The following is a 25,166-nucleotide window of genomic DNA, read 5'->3' as shown; positions in this document are numbered from 1 at the left end:
CAGCGCCGTCTAGCGTCCGAATACTAGCACAACAACTTAAGTAGAAGGATTGAATTTGACAGCACTTTTTTTTTTTTTTTTTACCAAAACACACAAGCCCAGCTAATAATTATTACTATGCATTTGTCTTAAAAAAAGAAATGAAAGAAAAAGGAATCGGAGAAAATTCCAACTTCAGTGAAACACTAAACTATAAGTAGACATGAATAGGATTGAAAGAGAGAGAAAGTACTAAATATGGTGAAATTTGACAAAAACACTGATAGTATGAGCAAATGAATATTTCAAAAAATGAAATGTGAAGATAAACTAAACAAAGTTTGTAGGGAACAGACCGAATGGCATCATTAAATTTAGGAATGTTTCACTGGTTGACTTTTGTGAAACACAGCCGCCACTCATCTCATGAGATAGTATGAGACTTTTTGGCAAGTAGAATATGCTGCCCTATGTATAGAAGTAGGCCTTACATAATGTATCTAATGTATTCTTTAGGAAATATATAAATGAAGAGCAGAAAGTGACCAGAGAATGATTCCTGAGGTACAACACCAATTAAATGAGTTATGCAGGATGAATAATTACTAAGAGTATTTCCACCAAGAGGAAAAACTCGATGAATTTATTATCGAACGCTAAACGGGTGCTAGCGCTTTCTAAGCTCGAGTTCTTTTTGTTTCCACCAATGGAAGCATCGACTCCGGTACGGATATACTGTTTTTGGGTTCATGGAGTCCAACAAGCAGTCAAATTGTTCTAAGTCCGATCCTTAAAGCTCCTAAGCATTGAGAATAAACACAAACAGAAACTCAGATAAACATTAAAAAACATGATTAAACTTTCTCCTATCTTCCAGCTGTTATTCTATATTACCCAACATGAAGTAATTGGACTGTTTATTGCTGTGAGTAAATTGATGATCATACCTGCTGAATCCACAGAGGGCGTCCCTGACTTTATAAATCTCACTCCACAAGCTAAATCTGTTTTAGCAGCATGTCAGACAGAGGTCCGCTAGCAATGACTGTGAATTACTTATGAAAACCATGTACTAAGTTAAACCAGTGATATTAGGGCATGTCTGTGGGGATACTGACATAAATCCTGAAGTCTTTTCATTGAGGGAACCTCCATGAAACATAAGGATACACCATTAAACGTTTCATTTACTGAATGAAACGTTTGTAGAGACCTAATGATGGGAGTTCAAGCTAGCTAGGCTCAATACTAGGTAGGTGCTAGCATTAGCACCAGGACCACTTTGGTGAATAAAACAGTCCAGTGGAATAGCCCAGCTGGGGCATATGGATGTAATATTGAGAGCAAAGTCTTTAATTGTGATCCAGGACTCTGGATGATGAGGATGTTGTGACTAAAAGTTCTCAATGTTGCATCAGAGTCTAAAACAACTAACTTGAACTATGTTTCTGTTGGCAATTAAGGGTTGCTCACTGGTCCATTTAACAAGTGTGGTTTCTGTATCTTGTAGGACTCTAAAGCTAGATTGAAGCTATTAAAAGCAAGATTATTAAAAATAATCCCCGAGCATTTAAGGTCTTCTAAGTTTTATAGAAAGAGGACATGAGAGATTGGCGTATAGTGCCATTAAATATTATTGCCCACTTACAGATTTCTTGGGGGATTTTCTTTTTTGTGCTTTTTTTTTTTTGCTGCACCAAAATGTTTCAATAGGGATTTTTGGACCATCGGAAATTACTCTAAGAGCACACTAAGGACTCTGGATATTTTCTAACCATGAGTTGAAAATCAATATTAATTACTTTTAACAGTATTTATGATTACTGTGGTTTATTGAAATAAGTGAACCATCCGCTGAAAAAAACATGTTCTGAAAACAGTGAAACTTGTTGACCTTCCACTGCCTTTGACATCATCGTCACTGTTTGAAGGGCATCATGATGTTGACTTTTGAGTCCAAAGTATGTAACTTTAAAATAATAATTAAAAAACTTTATTGAATCAATAAAAACCAAGCAAATAAGGCGAACAAAATGGAGCTAAATGCACCTCAAAAGCAAAAAAAAACCAATATAAAATACATAGCATGTGTTGCGAGGAAATCAGAGGATACATTTAGGAGAACTAAAGGGGAATATTTTAGGACAGGGAATACAATAATATAAAACAGATAGAGATTGGAAGTTTAATATTAAAAAACAAGTCATATCAGAGGTTTGTGATATTTTTAATATCCCGATTTTTGTTTGTGAGTAACAAGAATGTGCATATATGACAATAAAATTCATTATGTGTTAATGTTCACTATTGAGTTACTGTAATAGCAAATAATATCCTTTATTTTTAATGAGTATACAATTTAAGCAGCGTGGAAAAGTGAGACTCAAAGTCACAATCAAAAAATAAATGTGAAGTTGTTTCAGAGTTGTTTTTTTTTTTTTTTTTTTTACAAATGTACAAGAGTCACCAACATCTACCTAGGAGTGATTTTTATTTCCTCCGTTTAAATGAGTCAGTTTGTTCGATGATCAAATATCAGCAGATTTTTCCGCCGCCTCTGGTCCAAGCCGTAGGTCGCATAAGTTAAATCCATGTAATAAAAGCATGACAATAGTTTCCACTGTAAATGCCAGCAAATCTCTTAGAGTACCAGAGAAGTTGGTAAATTAAAATTTTAAATCATGACGGGAAAAAAACAAACAAAAAAAACAAAACAATCGAAAGTCCTCTTTTATTCTTCCAATAACTGAGCTGAATATTTATGACGCTGTTTACATTCATGAACAACCTCAACATTATGACTTCAGAAATGTATTTAATTTTAAATGTTTAACACTAACTTGCTAATTAACAGGCACACAAACCTGACAGTTCCTCAAATGATACAGGAAAACAAAGCATGCAGTTGTCACTCAACGTACCAGAGGGATGCCGGTTTGTAATTATTCCTGCTAACACATCAATCCACTGGTGATCTGCTGTCTGAGGTGTTAATGAATACACTTTCACAACAACAAGTGATGCAACCTGTTTCCACACGGTTATTGGAAAATATCTGATGAAAATCAGCCAAAGGTTAAAGATTTAAAACGAAATAATACATTAAATGGTGTGTTTTAAACATTGAGAATTTTGATATAAGTCCTAACTTGAACCATGGGCATTTCAGCCGGAAACTTCTGGTCAGTGTAAACCTTCATCATGTTGCATGCTGCTTAGTAAAGTCAAACTTTACTGCAAAAAATGATCCATTTTGTAAGACTGTTGTAAACTTTTAAATAAAACCAGAGATGGCAAACTGTGCATGCTACTGTTATGTAACATTAACAACCACTGTTCCTCTTACGGCTAATTAACGTCAAAGTTATTATCTTTACAGTGTTTTACAAAAATAATTGTGCCCAATCAGCATAATGCTGCCACCACTATGTTTTACCACATGGGTGCTGTTTGCAGTGTCAGCCTTTCAACACATGAAATTGCGATTTTGGTCTTTTTACCAGATACAATTCCAACAAAATACAATTCAGTTTTTTGGGTCAAATGCAATAAATAGTGGAAAGTTGAATACTTTCGCAAGGTACTGTAATTCACCTGGTGAAATGCAGAAATGCAGGCTGAAAACTGGACTTTTTCATCCCAGTCTGCTCAAATATAGCAAAAACAACAAATGAATTTCAGATAAGTTTGATCAAACCTAACAAGGTTTAACCACATTTTAGTCTCTTTCTTTAGTTGGTATCCACTCTTTAAGACAGAATTATGCCTCAATTGCTGAGGGGAACTAATCGCGTTCTGAGAGATGGCAGTAATTTTATTTTTAATAGAATCCATTTTATTTATAAAGTTATTACAGCTGAGAACTGAGGGAACGGACAACTTAACAGAGCTAATGTGGAGGAGGGTTTGCTGCGTCCAGGCTTTTATCTTCTTCAGATAGCCAGAAAGTGTGAAAAGAGTGAGAACAGTGGAGTCCCAGACAAATTACAACCCAACATAAGATACAGATGAGTGTAACCAGCATAGCAATGAAATGATGCTCCACAGCTGCTGATAATGCACCCAAATGGCACCAAGTATAAATAAAAAAGAAGGGGTCCCACAACTGATCCTTGGGGCACACCACAGAAAACAAAGTGGGTCAATGAGCTGACACGGCTAATGGAGACAAACTCAGATCTGTTTGTCAAATATGATCAGAATCACTCTAAGCCATGCAAGGTGCTCCAGCAATGGAGAAGGATGTTGTGATCCACTGCAGGAAAAGCAACACAACCCTGAAACTCACATAAGGGGAATTCACTTTGCATTTTATGTGCATCCATCTTCTTTTGCAGCACTGCAAAATGGATTCACACACGTCTGCATGTTGGGTTGAAAGCACAGCTGAACTACGTCTGAGCAAACCACTAACAAGACAAGGGCAGGAGAAATATGGAGACCCTTTAAAAGAATCAAACATGGTTTATTTGCACTTAAACTAAAATGAATTTCGTTTTACTCATTTAGCAAAAATATTTAAACAAAAATACACTTTGTAGGAGACGAATAAATTAGTACACACTGGCTTATAATAGCTAGTTTTATTGCCTCTACCTGACGCAAAATACCTAGCTAGCTATTTTGGGAGTTAACCGTCTCCTCAAATGTCAAGGATCACAGAGTGGGAAGATGTCTTGAGTGTGACTCAAACTTTTGCCTGACAGAAAAGTCCAGTGAGAAAAAGATAATACGTAGTATACACGAGATTAAACAGTCCTGTCAAGACAAAATGAGACCTGTGATTAACATATTAAAGGCCAACTTACTTTTAAAAATGTATTTGATATTTTAAAGCCAAACCCTCCCGACCCCATTAAGGGACAAGGGTGTCAAGAAAATGGATGGATGGATTTTAAAGCCATATTTTTTTAAGGATGCACAGACAGTCTGATATATATATATATATGTTCATTTTTCATGTGACTGTACTAACCTGTAGCCTTTTTGGCAATTGTCTCTTGACTGATCATTTTGAAAAATTAGCTTATTTTGATATAATCTTTGCAAATTATGACTTCATCAAAAGGAGGCGACAAACCCCTACAGACACTTGAATTTTATTAGTATTTCCTTTATTTTTGCATTTTTAACACACAAACAAGCGAACAGAAAAAACAACCGTGAACAAATAAAAACATACCAGCTGCCACACAAAAGAAAACAATCATAAAAACCAGTCATATTAAGGGGCATGTAAGCTTTTTTTTTATGTGTAATGTGGTGTAGACATAAGTGCTGGACATCACAACTAAGATGTTTAGTGATTACAAGAAACACAGAATCTTGCATCATACAATGATGACAATGGTGGAGGAGGGGAAAGGGAGGAGGAAAAGTGAAGGGTAATAGGAGGTAGATGCAACAATGAGAGAGCAGAGAAATGTAAAGGAGGGGAGTGTAGCAGAGAGCTGCAGCCGAGAATAAGGAGCTTAGTAAGGCAGAGTGAGCGAGGTCTTTAAAGTTTAGACAGCTTTGTGAACTCCATCCTGACAGATGGACAACCCGGACAGAGTTGAACTCTGCTACCCCCAGCACCCAAATAGCTCCTGCAGCGGTCCGAAGCGACCTCCCTCCCAGGCCGTTCTGCTGTACACGCTGCTCTCCTCCGTCACTGTGGTCACCGTCGCTCTGAACCTGCTGGTCATCATCTCCATCTCCTACTTCCGGCAGCTGCAGACCCCGACCAACACCCTCGTGCTGTCCCTGGCCGCCTCAGACCTCCTGGTGGGGCTGCTGGTGATGCCGGTGGAAGCGGTGCGGTTCATTGAGCCCTGCTGGCTGCTGGGTGACGTCATGTGCGCCCTGTCTTACATTGCCGGCTTCACGCTCACCTCGGCCTCCGTGGGAAACATGGTGCTCATATCGATAGACCGCTACGTGGCCATATGTTTCCCCCTGCAGTACTCCAGTAAAATCACTCGCAGCAGAGCGGAGGTGTCTGTGAGCCTGTGCTGGGCCTGCGCTCTCCTCTATAACGGCCTCATCTTAAAAGACCACCTCAGGCAGCCGGACAGGTACAACTCCTGCTACGGGGAGTGCCTGGTGGTCATCAGCTACATCTCTGGAACCATAGACCTAGTCTTCACCTTTGTCGCGCCCTGCTCGGTCATCGTCTTCCTGTACATGAGAGTGTTTGTGGAGGCGGTGTCTCAGGCCCGGGCCACGCGCTCTCACGTTACAGCCGTCACGGTCAGGGTCACGGCGAAGAAATCCGAGCAGAAAGCAGCCAGGACTCTTGGCATTATTATATTCATGTTTCTGGTGACTTTCTGTCCGTATTACTACCCATCTCTCGCAGGTCAAGACATCTCCAACAGCGCCTCGTCTTGGGCCATTGTGTCCTGGATGGTGTATTTTAATTCCTGCTTGAATCCGCTCGTATACGCCTTGTTCTATCCCTGGTTCAGAAAAAGTATTTCTTTAATTGTGACTTTGAAGATCCTAAAACATGATTGCTCTCAGACAAACATGCTTTAACAAAGATGTTCAATTCAACTCAAAGGGAAGTTAAATGTTTTAATTATTCAAAGTTCTTCAGTGTTGTTGTATAAACTGTGGGGTGGACAGATCTCCTGTAGCAGTTCGTTTTACAGCAAATCTGAAGAAGCTTCTGACTGAAGATACTGTTGTGTGACTGACTTAAGAGAATGCTAAATGGTTTTCTATACTTTTCCCATCTCACCTCTAGATTTGACCTAGCACTGTCCAGATGATAAGAAATAAAGTTATCTGGAGATAGATATGGAAAGCAAAGTTAACACAATATTTAGTTCACATTAAACAGTCTAGATCAGAGACGTTTCATATCAAGATCATTAATGTCCTCAGAATGGCAGAAATTATATATATAAAAGTTATATATTATATATAAAAAAGGAAAGTCAGAAGAAAACATCTACTTCCTGGAATAATTCACAAAACGATCTAAAATTGTCAGAGCTGGTTGCCATGGCAAAACTAAAAGTCAATTTTAAAGGAACAAGAAAAGAGTCTACTGGGTCGGCGTGACTTTCTTCCACAGTGACATTGCTGATCTTTTTTTTTTCCCAACTAGCCTTGTAAGTATTCTAATCTCCATGAGATTCTTAAAAGGACAAAATAGCAAAGTAGAGAAAGCCAACACCTCCACATAAAAAAGCACTTTATCGCTTCTTATGGATTAATATTAGTGTATCTTGTATTTTTGCTTGTATGATTACGGACTTCTTTCACGAAATTTTAAATATTGCGTATTTGACAGCATCACCTTTACATATATTATTTAAAATAGCCTTTCTTAAGGAATTTAAACAGGCCTATAAGAAAATGGGGGCTGACAGTAGTTCAACTGACCTGAATCAAGCTAATAAAGATAGAACAAAAGACATTTAAAAAGTTTGCAAAAACTTAGAAATCATGATTTTATTTGGAATGTGTGTAAATGACAACAAGATACAATAAAACAAAAAAAAAACAATTTATTTGCATAAACAGGAGGAAATATACAGCATGTTTAAATACAGAGGTTATAACAACATTTTGTTAAAAACAAAAACAACAACGTTGAACTCATCTCTTGGACTGAGAACGGAGCCCTCTTACTTCTGCAAAAGAAGAGCAAAGAGTATGAAGCTTAGGGAAAACACTGACTGAGTGCTTACACTGTCTTTCTATATCTGTGCTATTAAACGTTTCCCGAAAAACCAGCAAAATAAAATGCACAGGATGCAGTGCTGTTTCCCAAATATAAAGCAAAACGCCTCAGGCAGTGTAGTGGCATAATATTAATTATTATTTTGATATCATGATGTTTAAAATGTACCGGGGATTTCATGCGGCCAAAAGTCGTCACAAGCTGGACAGCGTGGCTCCACTCTTCCTTTGAAATATCTGGCAACGCACGGGTTGTGGATTTTTATTCCACAGGAGGGATTCTCACAAATCTGGCACTTTGGTTAAAGAGAAAAGACCAACAAAGCATTACACACTGTACCTGTTTGAATTAGTTTTAAAGCTTTTTTTTTTTTTCTTAAAGGAAGCTTGTGATTTATTTGGTATGTGTTTTTACTTCATGGAATGAATTGAATAAAACTAGGAACTGAACTGAATTAGGCTTTTATACACAGTCTGTCCAAAAAAAATCCCCCAAAATCCTCAATAGTGAAAGTCAAAGTATTTCCATAAGCATAATGTGAAGGGATTTGAAGAAATTGAGACTAAAATGTTGTATAGCTTTCAAAAAAACCACTAATAAAGATGGCGGAGCCACACCAAAACAGGAAAGAGAAACTGTCCAAACAGAGTACATTGTATTTCTGTTTTGAAATATTAAAAAAAAATTGTTTTGGGCAGGCAGTGTAGTGGTATAATATTAAAATTTATTTTAAATTACCTGAAAGGCGATGTTGTGACAGATGTGACACACTTTGACCTGGTCTTGATACATTGTGCGAATATACGGCTCCATCTCTATGATGCATCGAGTGGACAGAGTGTACTCCCCACGTCTCTAGGTTCAGAAATCAGCCACAGGTGAAACCAGACACACAGGACTGACCAGTCCGAAATACCAGTGTGCTTTATGGAACACTAATGAACAAACAGCATTATGAAGAAACCATACATATTGTGGAAAAACAGCTTAGATTAGGAGACGATCTCAAAGAACACCGATCAAGTCAACATCTTGAACTGGAAAGCCTACCAAGACATCAGCACATCAGCCTAAAACGACGGTTAGGTTGCTGTTTACATGAGCTCTTCATTACATCCGACAGATTTCAGGTTATTTTGCAAAGAAGAATGGTAAGGAAAAAAAAAACTAATTAAAAACCATGCATCCTGTACCAGAACGAAACAAGTTTCAGGCCAAAGCTTCAGCTGACTGAAACATAATTAAAGCTTGCATATGGGCAGGGGTGTGTACAGGGAATCTGCATATTTTAGCAAGTCGAGGCCAAGACTTTTTAATGCCAGCTTGAATTAAATTAAACAGAAAAATAAGCTATGATGATTGGGGAAATCTGCTCAAATGGACTGGCAGAAGAAGTGAGCAAGTGGCAAAAACAAATGTCATTCAGCCAACAGGTCATTCATTTGTACGTACCATGATGGATGCAATAGTCCAGCCAGCTAGTTAGCTAGCAGCTAGTTATCAATAGCCTCTAATCAAAATGCAATGTCTGCACGACTCAAAACCTTGACAGAAAATCCCATAAGAAAAAAAAAAAAACTACACACAAAACTGAATCATCTAGCTATGATAAAATTTATGACCTGTTATTAGTTTATTTAAGGCCCAACTTACATTTGTTCCAATGAATTTAAGACATTTCAAGGAGGCATGAACACCCTGTTGTTGCTAAATTGTTTAACGAACCAACCAAAGCAGAAAGACAGAGTGTTTTACCTCGCAAAGCCACTTGTCCTGCACCAGCCGAGTCAGAAGGTGCTCCGTTTCACTCTTCTTCAGTTTTTTAGAGGTCATGGTGTCGGTGCTGTTCAGAATGTCTGTGGAGGAGGCCGACCCGTTCTCAGAGCTAACAATTAGGTCCAGCTGGATTAGACGAGATTCACAATACATTTCTGGGTTTAAACAAAACCCCCAAAATAAGTTCAATTCTCACCCACCCAGTAAGCGGATGCTACATGATGTTTAAAAAATACTTTCAATACAAATGATATTCCATTTACATTTAGTTCCTTTATTTTAAACCTGGGAGCTAAAAGTGAGTAGACTTCTCTCACCGTTTTCCTGAACAGCTCCAGTTCGTTGTCGGCGTAATCTGACGTCATCCTGGTGATATCGGTTTCCGCCATGTTGACCTGCAGAGGATCATAGAGGTTGTGACATTTTCAATCTGATAAAACAAATCAAAACAGTGGCCTTTTACCAGCACATGTGTTTCTGAAGCAAAAAAGTACTGACCAAGGCATAGTACTGATGGCCATTTTCCTCAGACATGCCTTTTCTGATCTGCATGAACATGGGCTGCAGCCTGGAGTTGATGGCTTCAATAAACTCATCCAGTTTGTCAGGAATACACTGCACTGCAAAAATAAAAAAAAAGTAAAATAAAAGAAATGAAAACTATTTTTTTCTGAGACTTAACTGTTTAATTCATGTTGTAAACAGATCAACTAATGTTAGATGTTACATTTCTACTTCTTTTCATCACATCATCTAAAAAACATTGCATAAATTTTCCTTTTGGATCTCATTTAATATTTTCCGATTGGGGGCTGAAATTACAACAACACAGAATCCTCTTGATGTGAACATTTTTGGAGAAACGATGTTTCTTGTTACTTTTGGATCAGCACCTGCCTATAATTATTATTAATTTTTCTTTAACATAAGTAGAAAAGTTACTCACTCTTGTGTGTGTCACAGCAGTGCTGATAAAGTGCCCTTGCTTCTTGCTCGTCAGTGATGCCAACGGCCATCAGGGTCTGTAGAAACCTCCGGTGGCCGTCTCCCAGCAGTCTCGACATGTTTCCTGACAAACAGAGACGCCGTGATTATAGAAACTGCACATGTTCTGTTTTTACATTCAAGTGTCCAAATTTATTGTCACAAGCTGAATTTTAAAGCATGGCCCTCAATAATATAGCCTACCAAATATTGCATCTAAATGATTTATACTTATATAGTCATGGTGATTTAATACACTGTACCAACAATTTCCATTTTAAAATTGTCAGTGGAAATGTCACTCAAGCGGGCAGCACAAAATCATTGAAAGGGCAGGAAATGGACCCTGTGCTGCACTTTGGGTCAAACCCCTAGTTTGAACCAAATTCATGTGATATAAAGACCAAGTACCAAGCAAGACTAAATGTAATTGTTAATCTGTGGAAGGACTTGAATTTGAAGGATTTTACGTTCAAAGACACTCTGCAGTCAAGCTGCCAGAGCTTGAACTGTTTTACAGAGCTAAGTGACACCAAAAGGAGAAATCTTCATTTGGGTGTGTAAATCTGGAAGTGACATACCCCAAAAAGACTTGTATGTGTAATTGTTGTGAAACACATTTAGACAAGTACTTTATATCAGGTTAAGCAATAAATTAGCTACGATATCCACTGATAAGTGTACTTCTGGCATTAAAAAGCATGGAAAAGGTTTAAAACCTCGACCAACTCAGCAATTCTGTGCAGAGGTTTTGTACTTGTGACGAAAGGATCACTAAACTATTGTAAATTATGAAGCGTGGGCAAAATCCTTTTAAATGTATTTTCGGAAGCATTACTGAATCACAGGAGTGATCAAGTTGTTGACCCACAACTTATCAGTAAACAATACTAAGAAAAAACGTTACATTTGGTCCATTGGATTCCGTTAAGTAAAAACAAGAACGACAGTTAGAAACGTTTACTTTCACATTCGGCGCCATAGTGATGCTAGGTTGTTTGATTTTGCTAACTAAATGCTGCGCCGCCTGTTCAAACTGTATTATTTCTTTTTTTTTTTCCTTCTTCATAATTTAAGCTGAAAATAAGAAGTTCACCTGATTCGCTTCCAGTACAGTGCGCCTTCCGTGTTGTCTTCCTGAAGATTTGGAGGCGTTGTGAAGAATTAGCGCCGCCTGCTGGTCGGGGGCGTCACGTCGCTGCAGCACACGGGTTTGTGTCAAAATCGCTGAACGTCATTGACAAATACTGGGAATTTCTCCATTCTAAACATTTCTCAACATTACATTAAAACAGAGCACCAACCAGACTTATTCTAAAGGCTTTATTACTCTAACAAATTAAATAAGAACATATGATACAAGGTGTCTGAGTCTCTGATTATAATATAGCCTATTATTAACATTTAAATACAGTATTCGATGCCATTAAGCTTTTTTTCCCGCAACATATTTTTTCCCCTAATATTCCCCCAACATTGTCCCATTTCTTTTTCATTTTTTTTTCCATGTAGCATTCAAGTTCAAAAGATGTCAGGAAACAGCTTAGGTGTCATTACTGTGCAAGTAAGAAGAAAAAAAAAAAAAAAGATCATCAGTGTGTTTGCAGTGAAAGAGATGACTCAGCTACGGTAGTGCCGAAGTAATATTGTGGCTAAATTATCCACGTGACAACAAGTACTCTTTAGTAAAGTTTACTAATGCTCAAAAATGAGAAATCTTTACAGATATTTAATACACAGATGGTGTACAGTATTTTATCTCCTCTTTAACTCAATGATTTTTGGGTTATTCTGTGACTCAATATTGAATAATCAATGTCAATGCAAACACACCGACAATCTTAGGGTTCACTTTCAGAATAAAATCAAATCCTTTCACAAAGAAATTCTAGTTTTACAGTTTTCCTATAAAAAGCAGGAGTCAAATGTCAACCCTGCCTTTTTTTAAATCTGAATTTAGCCTGGTTAACTTAGCAACCAGGAGTTGTAAAAGTTTTTGGGGATAGCACAGCATCTCTGTGAAAGAAGAAGTGAAACCACTGAGGACAAAACCATATAACCAGAGTATAAATACTGATGTTTGACTTGCTCAATATTTTCCTGGTGATGTTACCTTACACTTATTACGTTTGTTGATAAATGTGCCAAGCCTTTGTACTTTCTTCAAAAAGTGTTCACACCAAACAATCTGATACTATGTGGGCGTCCCCTGCTGAAAAATAAAAGTGGAATAAGTCCCAGAACAAAACTCTATTTCATCACTGTCAAACAACTGGAAAGCTCAAACAAAACTATCCACAACGTGTTCGGGCGTTTCCGTGGCGTCAGCACGTTTTCCACGTGAGTGACGCTCATCCTCCAAAGTTTCATCGTCACCAACGTCTTGCTAGTTGTCCGTCATTGACTTGGTGTGCTTTCAGCGCCTGTAAAGTTTTTGATGCGTTCGTTTTCTGTTGGCAGCAGTCGGCTGAGAGGAAAAAAACACAAAAAAAAAAAAAAAAAAACACCAATCCTGGAAGACCAAAAAATACGATGTCAGGAGCTGAATGAGAAGATTGTGAAAATCAAGGTTTTTTTTTGCTTGTTGCAAAACTGTCAGCTGAGAACTACAAAGTTTCACTTTATCAGAAAGCAGATGACTGACGTTGTACCTTGTGTTTTAGTGACTGGGAGGGAAATGACCATGTGTGTTTATAGACTGTTGCAACTTCTCCTCTTTGGCCCTTCTGCTGTGGCAAAGCTAAAGACAGAAAAACATCAAGCATGATTTTCTCTTTATGTGAAATTTTACTGTTTTATTTCAAAATGTCACACTTAACTTTCCAGAATACTTTACTGTAATGTCTGTTTTTTCTTTTAAATCATCATGGTACAAAAACTTTTTATTTAAAAGCAAGAATTTCAACCCCAATACTCTTTGGTGTACCAATTGCTAATTAATGAATATTTTTCTCAATTAGAAACTACAATATTGATAGTAAAGACAAAACAGACATGTATCCAGTGGTGGGCAGTCTTGCATTCATCTGTCAATGCGCTAATAGCAAAGCAAATTTTTCATTTAGCTCTTTAATGCCAAATTTGAAATGTTTACTACATTTTTCAAAGTTTTGTTTTTAATATAAACTTAATTTAGCTCCTGCTAAATTAATTTTTGTAGATAAATTCTTAAGTTGCACATTAGCAGAACTAATATTTATGATTCGTGCTTTAGTGTTAACGCAGGTAACTTTTTAGCTAGCAGTGCCCACCGCTTCATTTATCCAGTCATGTTGTTTTCCATTATTAATATCTAGAACTGGAAAACTAACACACTATAGGAAAACTTGAGAGAAAAACAATTAATGCCAAACATGATAAACCAAACCACCACGTTTCTTCTCTCACCGTTCTCTTCTCCATGAAACTAGCTAAGAATTCATCGATATCAATGCGTCCCTCTAGAAAGTTTTCAGCCGTCTCCTCCGACTCCTCCTCTGCCTGGTGGGCTGCGACTTTTAGCCGAGCCTGCAGAGTGCTCAAACTGCAACTCTGGTGAGGGTAAAACGGTGTAAATTAAACAGGATAATCTCCAAATGTTTTTGTCAATTCATCATTTATCGTGGCAAAAAGAATATTCCTGAAATGTCACACAAGTTTGTGTTATATAGAATTGGACGTGCAAAGAAAAACAATAAATCATCAACACAAATGCCTGGTATTTCTTTGAAATAAAAGCCTGGCGTGAAGAGTGAAGCGATTTACCTCACTGAGTTCATGCTGTCTCTGCATCTTTGTCTCAAAGGCTAACTTCATCTGAGTCAGCTGTTCATACTGTGCGAAAAACAGCGGACAGAAAGCACAACGTGAGCAGCTGGACAAGTGACAAGCGTGAAAGGAAGCAGGAGCCGGAGGCTGACCTTGTAAAGCATCTCTTGTCTTTTTCCCTCCAGCTGTGGCTCCATGTGGAGGTTCTTTTCTGCAAGAAACAAGATTTACAGGTTTTGTTTTTAATGTAAAACCTGTAAACTCCGCAACAATCTCTTCACAAAGACTGACAGAAGAGGAACTCACTGGCCATCTCCACTATGCTGTTGACCAGATCCTCTTTGTCACCCGTGACTTGTTTGAGCTGCGGCAAACTCACAAAGAACTCCAGCAGGACGTCCTCGTTTTCAGACATGTCTGACAACTGAGTCAGACTTTTGGGGAAGGAGGGAAGACAACTTAAGTTCACAATGGCTTGAATTGTTTACATAAAAAAATGTAAATAGTAAATTTGATATTCTTTACGTTTTGTCACATAGTTCAGGAAAAGACTCTGGAATCTCAGGCATCTTGTAAATGTGTCCATTCAGTCCCACCTGGAAGAGAAAGAAGCAGTTTAGCTGCCTTACTTTCTTATTTTACTCCCATTTGTCTTTTGCTTTAACATTATTTTTGCGTGAATACTGTGCTTTTTGACAGTGTTTTTGCGTAAAAATCACAAACTTTTAAGAGTTGTACTTTGAATGTAAGCAAAAGACAAACACAAACTGCAATCATTGCTTTGTAATCATTACTCTGTAATGATTACAAAGCAATGATTACTTTGTAATCGTTTTTCGGCCAGAAAATAATGGCAGATAATTTTCTGCCATTGTGAAATGACAGAAAATAATCTCAATCGACAAAAAAAAAAAACCCTGAAAAATGTTTTGCCACAAAGAGCCATAATGTAAATTAGAATCAGCTTTTTCTCTGTGATAATCACCTATGGTCCATCGCCAAGAGACGACGACAACATGTGCTACAATAGCGAAAACATTTTCCCAACACCGCTTATGTGTCTGGCTGGTGCCATAGAGACCAACCAGAAAATCCAGAGTCAGAGCAGCGTCTAATTTGCCTGATCTGCGAGGAAACAATAAAAATAGCATAGCTTCTACATGGATGTGCTGCTAAAGCATCAGCTGCAGAGGGATGAGGGATAATCAACCGTTCAAAGGTTTCAAAGGACATTTTTGTAATACTAATTATTTGACTAAAATAACTTACTTACTTTAAACACTCTAAGCTTCATAATCAGTGTACCTGCGAGTCTCCGGTTGGTACGGGGAGCGGCAGCTCGGTTATCAGTCCGTACGGGGCTGGAGCTCGCGGGAGGCCGTGAGCGATGTCGACCGTCGAATGAGGCATGGGGGCCTGAGACGGAGCCACACCAGAAGCAGGCGGCGGTGTCTGGTTGGGACCCACATGACGGGGCCCATAATGGAAACCCTGGGAGGGGTAAGGAGCGATGCCCGATGGCTTGTACATACTGCAGCAAAACATGAGGGAGAACATAAGTAAATGCACCTTGAGATATGCGTAGGACGTCAAAAGAAAGGCTACTGACGCTCTATGCCAATACCAAACTAATATCAGAGCTGCTCCACCCGTTTCTTGGATAAAATCAGTATGGAAAATACTTTGTGGAAATGCAGAGAAATCCAAGACAGCGTGACACTCACTATGGGAAGCCTGCAGGACCTGCAGACATTAAGACGGGTGGACTTTTCCAGAACTCGTCGAGTAGACTCTGGATGACTTTACCCAGATCTGAGTGCATACCGAACTGTAACATACGCAACAAGACAAAAATGAAGTCAGACTTTTACAACAACAACAAAAAAAAAGGAAAAAAAAACTCTTATTGGTGCCTCTAATCAGAGTAACAGATAAAAGTAAATTAAGATAGAAAATGATTTAATCCGTATTCCAAAATGGCGTTATGATGTGACTGGGGTGATGAAAAGGTTGACTGAGGGTAAAGAAAACAGTCATCCTCTCCGTCGCACTGAGTGGTTATTGGTGGAAACCACCTTCCTTTAACTTTCATTTCAGTTTCAGTTGTAGTCAGATGATAGACTTTATTACAGTGGCTACAGTGAGCAGCGTCATGGCGCTCCTACAGCGATGCTTCCACTATGTACTTACTGAGTTCATGATAGGGTTATAATAGTTCGGGGTTTTTCAATACAGTTTACTTTTATTTTGTTGTGACTTTGTGGTTTTTTTAATTCAGTTTTTATTAGTTTTTCGAGAGGATTTGCAAGTTTTCATTAGTTAGTATCATTAGTTAAACATTGTTTAGTTTCAGTTTAGTTTGTATTAATTATAGTGGTATTTTTAGTTTTTTCAGATTTTGGTTAAATTTTATAATTAGAATTCAAAAAGGTCAAAGTATTGCATTATGGTTACTCATACATGACTGAGTAATGGACACTTAAAAGAATACACTATTTTCACAAAATGTATTCAATTATTGTTGAAGAACCAACTAAATCCATCGTTTCCTCCCAACTTTTGCTGTCACCATTTTGTGGACTAGCAAGATGATTAAGGACTGCCGTAATTTGCCGACAGCTGATATAAACAGCTTATGTGAAAAATAAACAACAAAAAATCACTTTCACATCAGTTTGAAAGACTGATAGTACATTAATAAACACAAAAATGAATGGGATTACAGCTATAATTCCAGAATGTTGTAGTTAGTTTCATAAATGTATATTATAGTTCCATCAATTACCTTGTTTTTATTAATTTCAGTTAAAAATGTTTTCTCAATTTCAGTGTTTATCATTTTGTTCATTTTAGTCAACTATAAAAACTTTGGTTCACAATAATGTTTTAAATCCATATTTTCAGAATAATGGTCATTTTTAGGATTGGTCAGATTGACCTGTAGTCTGGCTTTTAGTAAAAACTCACAATCCCATTTTGAATACAGCATCTGGAATGCTTAAATCCATACGTCAAAGATGTTCTTAGCTGGTTTATTCTGCTAATGCGAGCAAACACACTGTTTTATGAGAGGCAGATACTTGCATTAGTGATGAGGGGGCTGGTGATCATCGTGCCATTATTGCTGTCTATTAAATGATGACCAACAGGGGGGAAGACGCTAACCACCGGCTTCTCCTGAGGGAACTGAGGAGGCAGCAAACTGTGGGAGAAACACCAAGCAGAATTGGTATTACAGACACTGAATTAGTGGGATCCAAACAAGTAAAAGTAATATTTGAAATATTGTTTATCATGCATTTCAAATATTTAAAAAAAAAAAGGGAATAACCAGGAAGAATAACCCGATAATGTTTACATGAACCTGGTTCAGTAAGTTTCATACTGGAACTGTTCGTTTGGAAGAGGCTAAAAATCAGAAAACTTTTTATATCATCGATTTATTTTCTAGTACCTTGTTAAGAAATCATTGTTGATGTACAAAGTGGAAAGTTGCCAGTTACAGAAAAAAACTAAATGAGTGGGTAAACATCCTAAACCACAAATATAAGTCTAAAGATATACTCACATGTTAACAGTAATGGTGGAGTTGTTGACTGTAAATGGTATTCTGTACTCGACATCTTTCTGGATTTCTGCAAGGCTGTAAGGGGGAGGGGGAAAAGTTGTACTAAAAATGCACTAAAATCAGAGCAATGAATCATTGTGAATGACAGGTTTACAAAAAACATCATCTTACCTGCCAAATTTAACTGATTAAAATACGTTTGAACGGTTACATAAAAGAGAAAATGTGCTTGGATGGATGATAGTTTTGGATTCCATAGAAAATAAAGAAATTATAAAACATTTATGGATTGAAACATCTATTGAGAGCATCACAATACATGCCATCGGTATATGTAGACAGACAGTGGTGTAAGTTCTTCATTTTGGAAATATTTAGCATGTAACCCAGGATCATATTGAGGACTATATATAGACTCTTTAAAGCTACACCACTTTATAAGCATCTTAATATATACTGAGTCCAGAATTTTTCAGAATGTATTTATAATGCCCTGAACATTTCAATCAAAACTGTAATTTTACTGTCTATCATGGAAGTAACTGACTAATCAAAAACATGATGTGGAATAAAAACCGAGGGAAAAAAAACTGTAGTTAGTGGCTGTCCTAAAAAAAACAAAAATAAAACATTTCATTAGTTTGCAAATAAGTCAAATGAGAGAGTCCAATCACATGGACTATAATTTAAATACTTGGGTTTTGCTTTTTTTATTTTTTTTATTTATGTAATCTCATTTACGACACATATTTGGGCAACTAAAACCCATCAGGTCAGGATGGTAAATTGTCATTTGTAAGTATATTAACAATTTTCTACTACCACCCGAAGAGAAAAAAATTAATCTGCCACAGCCGTGCTACTACTCCTAGTAAACAAAAGCTAATACTTTAATCTCCAGCAGTAACAAGCTCATCCTGAAACTACATGCGTGACAAACTCAGGAGTGATCACAGGACATGGCCAGCCGGCCACAACTTGTACAATCTGACCAAAATAAGACGCTGGAACTGTCACGGATGGATTAAATTAGCTTCACAGCTAACACAGTGAATGGCAGCTTCCTACTTTAGGACTAGCTGCTCTGTAACTACGCTGGTGGTGACGTTCCTTAATAATCGGGAGTAGTAAATTACTGTGACAGAGTTCAATAAACTGTCCAAGCAATAGTTTTAAATATGAAGTATTTTAAGCAGAGAGCTCCGTTTACAGTATGTACTTCTGATATTACATAGTCAGAAGGTTAGCTAGGCTAACACAAACAGTTTTGAGTGTCGTATAAAATTACCCACGTCGGCAAAGGGGTTCTTATTACCGGGAGAAATATTTTCAATTTAAACATTGTTATTAAGAAGCTCTTGTCCAGCGCGACAGCTGGGTTCCGGGTGACCGAACATCGATGACGTTACCTGGGGTGAGCGGCTTTCAGCGACTCGATCTGCCGCTGTCTCTGTTGCTGTAGGCTGTTGAGAGGAGGGATAGGTCCGGAGCCTTTAGACGACGTGAAAAACCAGCTCATTCTCCCCGGGAGAAACAACCGACTGAACTTCGCGACAGAGTGTAAAAGGCCGACGAATTAATAGATGAAGGAGAGAGTGGGCATTAGAGGCAAACGGCGTGGAGATTTGTGTTGCTAACCCCTGTTAGCTGGCTAACCAAACACTCCCGTTTCCTCTCTTCACAAAATATAATTCGCATTGACGTTACAAAGACATATCATGTGTTACAGAATAATAAAAATGTCAGCTCTTTTCTGTTTTTGAAGGCCCGTGCGCTGTTTTCGACCTGTCATTAATATAACTGAAAGAAAATATGGAGACAACAGCCCAACTAATAACAGCTTGGCCAACTTATTTACCTATGACGATACGTAGCGTGCGTAAAACGCAACTTCCTGTTTCTGTCATATTCCAAAATAATAGCTTGGATTTAAAACAAACAAAAAAAATCACATCAGCCTTACAAAATACATTGAAAGCCAAGATTTAAAAATATATATATTTAAAATAAATGTACATAATACAAATACAGTGAAATATTTTAAGCTAAACATCAATGTGAAGTGCCTTGCATTAGCGTTTGAGCTTTTTCACATTTTGTCACATTAAAACGAAGCACTTCTTTTTAAATAATGCGTACCTGTTGTTTATTCAAGCTTGTTCTACTCATTGATAAGATTTTTTGCAAACGATATTATACTATGCTCACCTCACATTCATCTTTGTTGGTGTGTTAAATACAATCACAATAAAATACATTAAAATTTGATTGGAACATGACAAATTATGAGAAAGCCCAAAAGGAATACACCTGCAGATTACTGTAAAGCACAGTTATATATATGTATAAAAACAGCGGGATAGCACATAACTGCTTTCATTACTGTATGTATCATGAGGCTCATTTGTTAGATTAAAAGTATAGTTTGAAAATAACCTCAGGTGTTAAACATACTTTTCATTAAGCCCACATTTCTGTTTTAAAATGTTTTTTTATTAGAAATCTTACTAAGTTGAAAATCGTCATATTTAAGCAAATAAAGATGTGAAAACATTCGTCTGTGTGGATTTAAGCTTTATAATGTGAAACACTGAGTGAATAGAGTTACTGAAATACATTACCTTCTCAATAATATTCTCATTTATTCATTGTGACTTTACGCTGATCTAACTATAAATGGCATTATCATTGCTTATATAGCCCATTTTCTTATATAGCCCATTTAAAAACAATACAAGATGACAGAAGTTCTTCACCATTTTACCAACAACCATAAAATAGCAAATGAAAAAAATAAAAAACAGTAATAAAAATAAATAAAAGTCGGAGGAGGTAAGACCTCTAAGAACTATTTAGAGTGTCCTTCTCAATAACTCAAAGTTCATTGGCTGGCAAGGGAACTTAATTCGGTACAGGACATTCCTCAAGGGTTTTATTCTTCTTCTATTTAGTGATAAACCTGTGGTTAATCCTGTGGTTAATCCTGTCCTCTTTCCAGCTTAGGCCAGGAAACATTTCCATCTTCACAGTTTCTTTCTTTAAAGCACCATTTTATCTAACCACGTGTCTTTCTAGGATAGAGGAGGAGATGGAACAGCTACTACCAACTTTTAACGTCTTTTTATACAGAACAAAATGGCATCATTTGGGAAGTTGTGTACAAAATGTACCCTTCTCCTAAACTATTCGTAGTTGTTGAGATCTCGGGCTTTCTTTTAGGAACTGATACGGATTAAGGTGGTTCACAGAGCCATCCGTGCCTCAAACATGAGTTTGGTTGTCCGTCCTTCAGGATCACAGTGACATCTCCAGTATGGCTGTGATTGGGACCAGCTGGAAGAAACCTGGCAAATTTCTATGTTTATGTCTAAGAGACCATTCAACAGGCCATTTTACGTTATTCTTGTATTTTTTTTACTATCATCAGCACATTCAGAGAGAGCTTGAAATGAGTTGTCATTACAGTGATTATGTATAGAACTCTTTCTTCGTTGCTAATACATTTTTTTTGCCATTCAAACACTCAAAGAACTTCTATACAGGAGCAAAGCTCACCCAGACGTACTACCAACCTGGGGTTGGTGCCTTGTCAGTCAGTCTCTCCAGTTACCTCATCTAGATCTTAGTTGACTTGTGGATTTGAGAAATGAGCACTTAAATGGTCTCGTTAAGCCATAACGATGAGAAGTGATGATCCCTCGTGAGCACGGAGAAACCTGAACATGATGTTCAATGACGAAGCGATTGTGGTTGAGTGATAGCAAAGTGATTAAAAACAAATGACTAATATCAGGTGTTGACGTTAAATCTTCGTTAACCTTTTTAATAAAGGTCTAAGAAAAGTGAAAACCCTGAGTCAGGTGGACTCTACACAGCGAGTAATAAAATTCTCATTTACCGTCATAAATAAGCGCAAATATTTCCAAATTAGTACCTCAAACACTTTGATTTTTACACCTTGTTTTTCACACTTTGATTTTTATTGCAAAAAGTCACAAAAAGAATCACAAAATCCAGGAGGGACTGAAAAGATATTCAATAATATTTCATTTTAACAGTTTGTGAACAGGTTTTATCAGTGCATTCTGGCACAACTGGCCCTTTAAGAGCCTTCATGATCTTGATTTGGCCCAAAATGAAAATGAGTTTGACACCCCTGATCTAAGCAATTATTTTCAGCATGATCAGCAGCACCACCCTAAGTGTTGAAGCATCTGATCTGGCAGCTGGGCAGTCTAAGGATCTGAGCAGAACCTACTGATCTGGTAACTATCCAATCAGTAGCTGATTGACAATTGCTCACTTAAATTTAGGTGGTGAACTTAAATTTGGGGATTTTGACAACGCTGTGTTTAAATTTCAACAGTAAGAATTTGTTGTATTGGGACTAGATGTACAGATTTATTTATTTTCCTTTTAACAAAAATGAAAACCACTCTGACCATATTCCCTTCCTCATTACTCCACAGGGAAGTAAAGAACGATCATCAAAGATAGAAAACGTATGAAATGAATCATTATTCTCTATCCGCTTCACGCTCAGAGGGGAATATCACGACTCTTCATCGTGGTTAGCGAGACCATACAAATTAGAATCACATTTCTCAAGTCAAAAACTATAGAAATGATCCCTGAAAGTATAGTCTTAACAAATAATTGAAACAACACAGGATGTCATTTCCTGGTCACCCAGTCTCAGTCAGGGTGTCCTGATGTCCCGCAGCATACGGGACAATTTGGCACGTCCGGAAAAGTCGCATGGAACAATCAAAATTGTAACGTTATGAAAAAGCTACGTGATGAAGAACCACCGCTGAAAAATGACACATCAACAGTTTTTAGTTGTCTTAGCACATAAATGTCTATTTGTATGTCTAATAAGTCACATATTAAATTCAAGCATTATTCTTTAAGTATTGTAAGGCAGCTTTTATTAGGATTTTCCTCTGTAATTTATGCTTAATGGCAAACAGCAGAGTTTAAAATCTTAGATCTGCAATACATGTCATTAATTTGATGAGAATTTTTTTTTTCTGTCTGAATTGGTGTGAAATACTTTTTATTTGGTTAAATCCAATGTCACATTTGAATATTATTTACTGTCAACAATATGTTACATTTCCTTCACACTGAAAAACAAACCGTTCATATTCTCTTCCACATCACACTGTTACACGCAAAATTTTCAAAAAGAAAAATTATCTAAAAATCATGTACCTCACTATTTAAAAATAAAACTCTTGAACAGTACTTTCAATACAAACTAGTGACGTGGTTCACGAGAAATCTGTTTTTCTTAACGGCTCTTTACCATGAAAGACAGGACTCGAATCTCTGTAAGAGTTGTTCCACTTTGTGTATGACTTTTCTTCCTTATATATTTTATATACATATATATTCTATATATTTATATATTCTATATACAGCATTTTCTCTGTGAGAACATACTGCAGTTTTTTTACTTAATGTAAACAGAGTCAACATTTTATTGTAAACTTCATCCATGAAAATGTATTTATCTTAATATGAAACCGTTTGTACTTAGAAAATTTGTGTTTTTAAAATTAGTTCCTCTAATTAGCTAAAAAAAACAGAACTGAAGACTTGATCACAGTGGCTACAGCTAAAACAATATTGATTTAATCACTGCAAACCTTCACTTTCTTATAATTTTTCTTTAACAGCAAGGATAACCACTCTGACCATATTCCCTTCCTCATTACTCCACAAGGAAGTAAAGAACGATCATCAATGATAGAAAACGTATGAAATGAATCATTATTCTCTATCCGCTTCACGCTCAGAAGGGAAAATCACGACTCTTCATCGTGGTTAGCGAGACCATACAAATTAGAATCACATTTCTCAAGTCAAAAACTATAGAAATGATCCCTGAAAGTATAGTCTTAACAAACAACAGGGACGACAGAGTATATGAGTTCCGGTACCCTCGCTCTCAGTAATGGTGCAATGACATTATGACAAACAACACGGCGAGTAAATAGTAATGAGTTTACTCTGATGAAACAGCAGAGCGCCGACGTTTAAAATGTTTCCAAACAAGGTTTTTAAGTTATATTCTGATTCCTAAATACCCAGAATGCATTGAGGGTGCTCTGACGTCTCCTTCAGAATGACCCTCGTGTACATGAGCCGGTTTATTTCCTAAACAGTACTTTAACACATTGACGAATCACTGCAGTGACATAGAGTCAAGGGGTGCTCAATACGACAAATAAATAATTGTATTATTGAGTGTCGACACAGTTCCGTAAATTGAATAAACACGATGCGGTACGACCTTTAATATTCCGGACACAACACGGTACAATAAAAAGCGTTCCGCTCACTAGACTAATCAAATATTTAAGGACACTTGGCTATACTGCATAGTTTACTGACTCCTACTGATAAGAGATACACAACAAAAGAAAATAATCAAATTCCAATTAAAAAACGTTGTTTTGACTCAATATTAAATCTGTCATAAGTCTAGCACATTTACCCGCAGGGAGACTATTATTGCACACGGGGGCAGCATTTCACACTTCACAGCCAAGCTCCACACGTTTTACTTTTAGTGCTCAATAGAGAATGATTATGTTACAAATATAACCAGTTTTATTAAACAATTTGTGATTTGAAAACATTTAATTTCTTGTGAGGACACAAAAACTGACCCTATCACGCAAACACGACATGATATAAAGCAAAGCCATTTATGTATTTTAATTTTATATCCAGTTAAAACTTGCTAGGACTAGATAAGCTAAATCTATTGCTAGCTTAATCGTCATTTCCAAATACTGCATAAATCCCTCTACTTCAGGTCTTTCATTTTATTTAGAGCCGTAAACTTACCAACGTGGTCCTCCTCTGTAGTTTTATTTTTCTTTTTGGAACATCCATCCATCCATTTTCTTGACACCCTTGTCCCTCAATGGGGTCGGGAGGGGTGCTGGTGCCGATCTCCAGCTAACGTTCCGGGCGAGAGGCGGGATACACCCTGGACAGGTTGCCAGTCTGTCGCACTTTTTGGAACATGTAAAGTTATTTATTTATTTAAAAAAAAAAAAAAAAAAAAACTTCGGCCGTTACAGAGCAATCAATGAAACCCCTTTCTCTGCGCATGCCCAGTAAACACCCCGTTCTCTTAAAAAATTTCATGCGTGAAAATGAATTCACTAAAATACATGAATCCGACAAATATACGGCTATTGCGGTGTGAGAATTATCATCATTCTCTTAATTACATTTTTTATAGCTTTACAAGAAATATATAAAACAAGAAGAAAAAAACATTGCAATGGTGAAATAACCTCTCCATAAATTTGCCTTTTTCTTCTGTTTTTTAAAGGATATTTTTCAGATGCAATGGACTCTTTGCACCTCAGCTTCCGCGTTCGGGGGAAAGCGGCTCGATTGTTTCCGATCCAA

At 37.2% G+C, this 25,166-nt stretch overlaps 3 protein-coding genes and 2 non-coding genes across 7 annotated transcripts; 1 reads left to right on the top strand and 4 right to left on the bottom strand.

The window, feature by feature from the left end:
• The first annotated feature begins 4,936 nt into the window (after nucleotides 1–4,936).
• Nucleotides 4,937–6,873, top strand: LOC103466959 (trace amine-associated receptor 13c-like). The gene has a single exon (XM_008412959.3). The coding sequence runs from the start codon at nucleotides 5,515–5,517 to the stop codon at nucleotides 6,496–6,498; it is 984 nt and encodes a 327-aa protein (XP_008411181.1). The 5' UTR covers nucleotides 4,937–5,514; the 3' UTR covers nucleotides 6,499–6,873.
• Nucleotides 6,874–7,463: 590 nt separating this feature from the next.
• Nucleotides 7,464–11,627, bottom strand: nsmce1 (NSE1 component of SMC5/6 complex). Its single transcript, XM_008413089.2, has 8 exons — nucleotides 11,511–11,627; nucleotides 10,377–10,499; nucleotides 9,929–10,050; nucleotides 9,748–9,825; nucleotides 9,410–9,556; nucleotides 8,393–8,509; nucleotides 7,823–7,949; nucleotides 7,464–7,604 (listed from the first exon to the last, which is right to left on the bottom strand). The coding sequence occupies exons 2-8, from the start codon at nucleotides 10,492–10,494 to the stop codon at nucleotides 7,570–7,572; spliced, it is 744 nt and encodes a 247-aa protein (XP_008411311.1). The 5' UTR covers nucleotides 10,495–10,499; nucleotides 11,511–11,627; the 3' UTR covers nucleotides 7,464–7,569.
• Nucleotides 11,628–11,723: 96 nt separating this feature from the next.
• vps37a (VPS37A subunit of ESCRT-I) lies at nucleotides 11,724–24,720 on the bottom strand. 3 transcript variants are annotated; one of them, XM_081605100.1, is made up of 12 exons: nucleotides 24,591–24,720; nucleotides 17,730–17,804; nucleotides 17,246–17,363; nucleotides 15,886–15,989; nucleotides 15,467–15,692; nucleotides 14,687–14,757; nucleotides 14,468–14,595; nucleotides 14,314–14,372; nucleotides 14,159–14,227; nucleotides 13,802–13,945; nucleotides 13,066–13,154; nucleotides 11,724–12,926 (listed from the first exon to the last, which is right to left on the bottom strand). In XM_081605100.1, the coding sequence occupies exons 3-11, from the start codon at nucleotides 17,270–17,272 to the stop codon at nucleotides 13,074–13,076; spliced, it is 909 nt and encodes a 302-aa protein (XP_081461226.1). In that variant the 5' UTR covers nucleotides 17,273–17,363; nucleotides 17,730–17,804; nucleotides 24,591–24,720; the 3' UTR covers nucleotides 11,724–12,926; nucleotides 13,066–13,073. The 3 variants fall into 3 exon arrangements, with proteins under 3 accessions (XP_081461226.1, XP_081461224.1, XP_008411505.1); XM_081605098.1 differs by lacking the exon at nucleotides 24,591–24,720 and adding an exon at nucleotides 19,139–20,077 and having other exon boundaries at nucleotides 11,724–12,956; XM_008413283.3 differs by lacking the exon at nucleotides 24,591–24,720 and adding an exon at nucleotides 19,139–20,076.
• LOC145553687 (small nucleolar RNA U3) lies at nucleotides 22,161–22,376 on the bottom strand. Its single transcript, XR_014089726.1, has one exon. It is a non-coding gene; the product is annotated as a small nucleolar RNA U3 (small nucleolar RNA).
• Nucleotides 23,422–23,637, bottom strand: LOC145553684 (small nucleolar RNA U3). Its single transcript, XR_014089725.1, has one exon. It is a non-coding gene; the product is annotated as a small nucleolar RNA U3 (small nucleolar RNA).
• Nucleotides 24,721–25,166: the final 446 nt, after the last annotated feature.

The sequence above is a fragment of the Poecilia reticulata genome, chromosome 1, assembly GCF_904066995.2.
Source record: "Poecilia reticulata chromosome 1, P_reticulata-male-v2, whole genome shotgun sequence".
Classification (NCBI taxonomy): domain Eukaryota; kingdom Metazoa; phylum Chordata; class Actinopteri; order Cyprinodontiformes; family Poeciliidae; genus Poecilia; species Poecilia reticulata.
This window is presented reverse-complemented; position numbering and strand designations above follow the sequence as displayed.

Coding starts and splice junctions, on each gene's coding strand:
- vps37a (XM_081605098.1), bottom strand. CDS start 19,248: ATGAGCTGGTTTTTCACGTCGTCTAAAGGCTCCGGACCTATCCCTCCT. Junction 17,805..19,138: donor CTGAAAGCCGCTCACCCCAG/GTAACGTCATCG, acceptor TCCCCCTTACAG/CCTTGCAGAAATCCAGAAAG. Junction 14,596..14,686: donor CCTGAACTATGTGACAAAAC/GTAAAGAATATC, acceptor CTTCCCCAAAAG/TCTGACTCAGTTGTCAGACA.
- LOC103466959 (XM_008412959.3), top strand. CDS start 5,515: ATGGACAACCCGGACAGAGTTGAACTCTGCTACCCCCAGCACCCAAAT.
- nsmce1 (XM_008413089.2), bottom strand. CDS start 10,494: ATGTCGAGACTGCTGGGAGACGGCCACCGGAGGTTTCTACAGACCCTG. Junction 10,051..10,376: donor CTGCTGTGACACACACAAGA/GTGAGTAACTTT, acceptor TTATTTTTGCAG/TGCAGTGTATTCCTGACAAA. Junction 7,950..8,392: donor GTCACAACATCGCCTTTCAG/GTAATTTAAAAT, acceptor CTTTAACCAAAG/TGCCAGATTTGTGAGAATCC.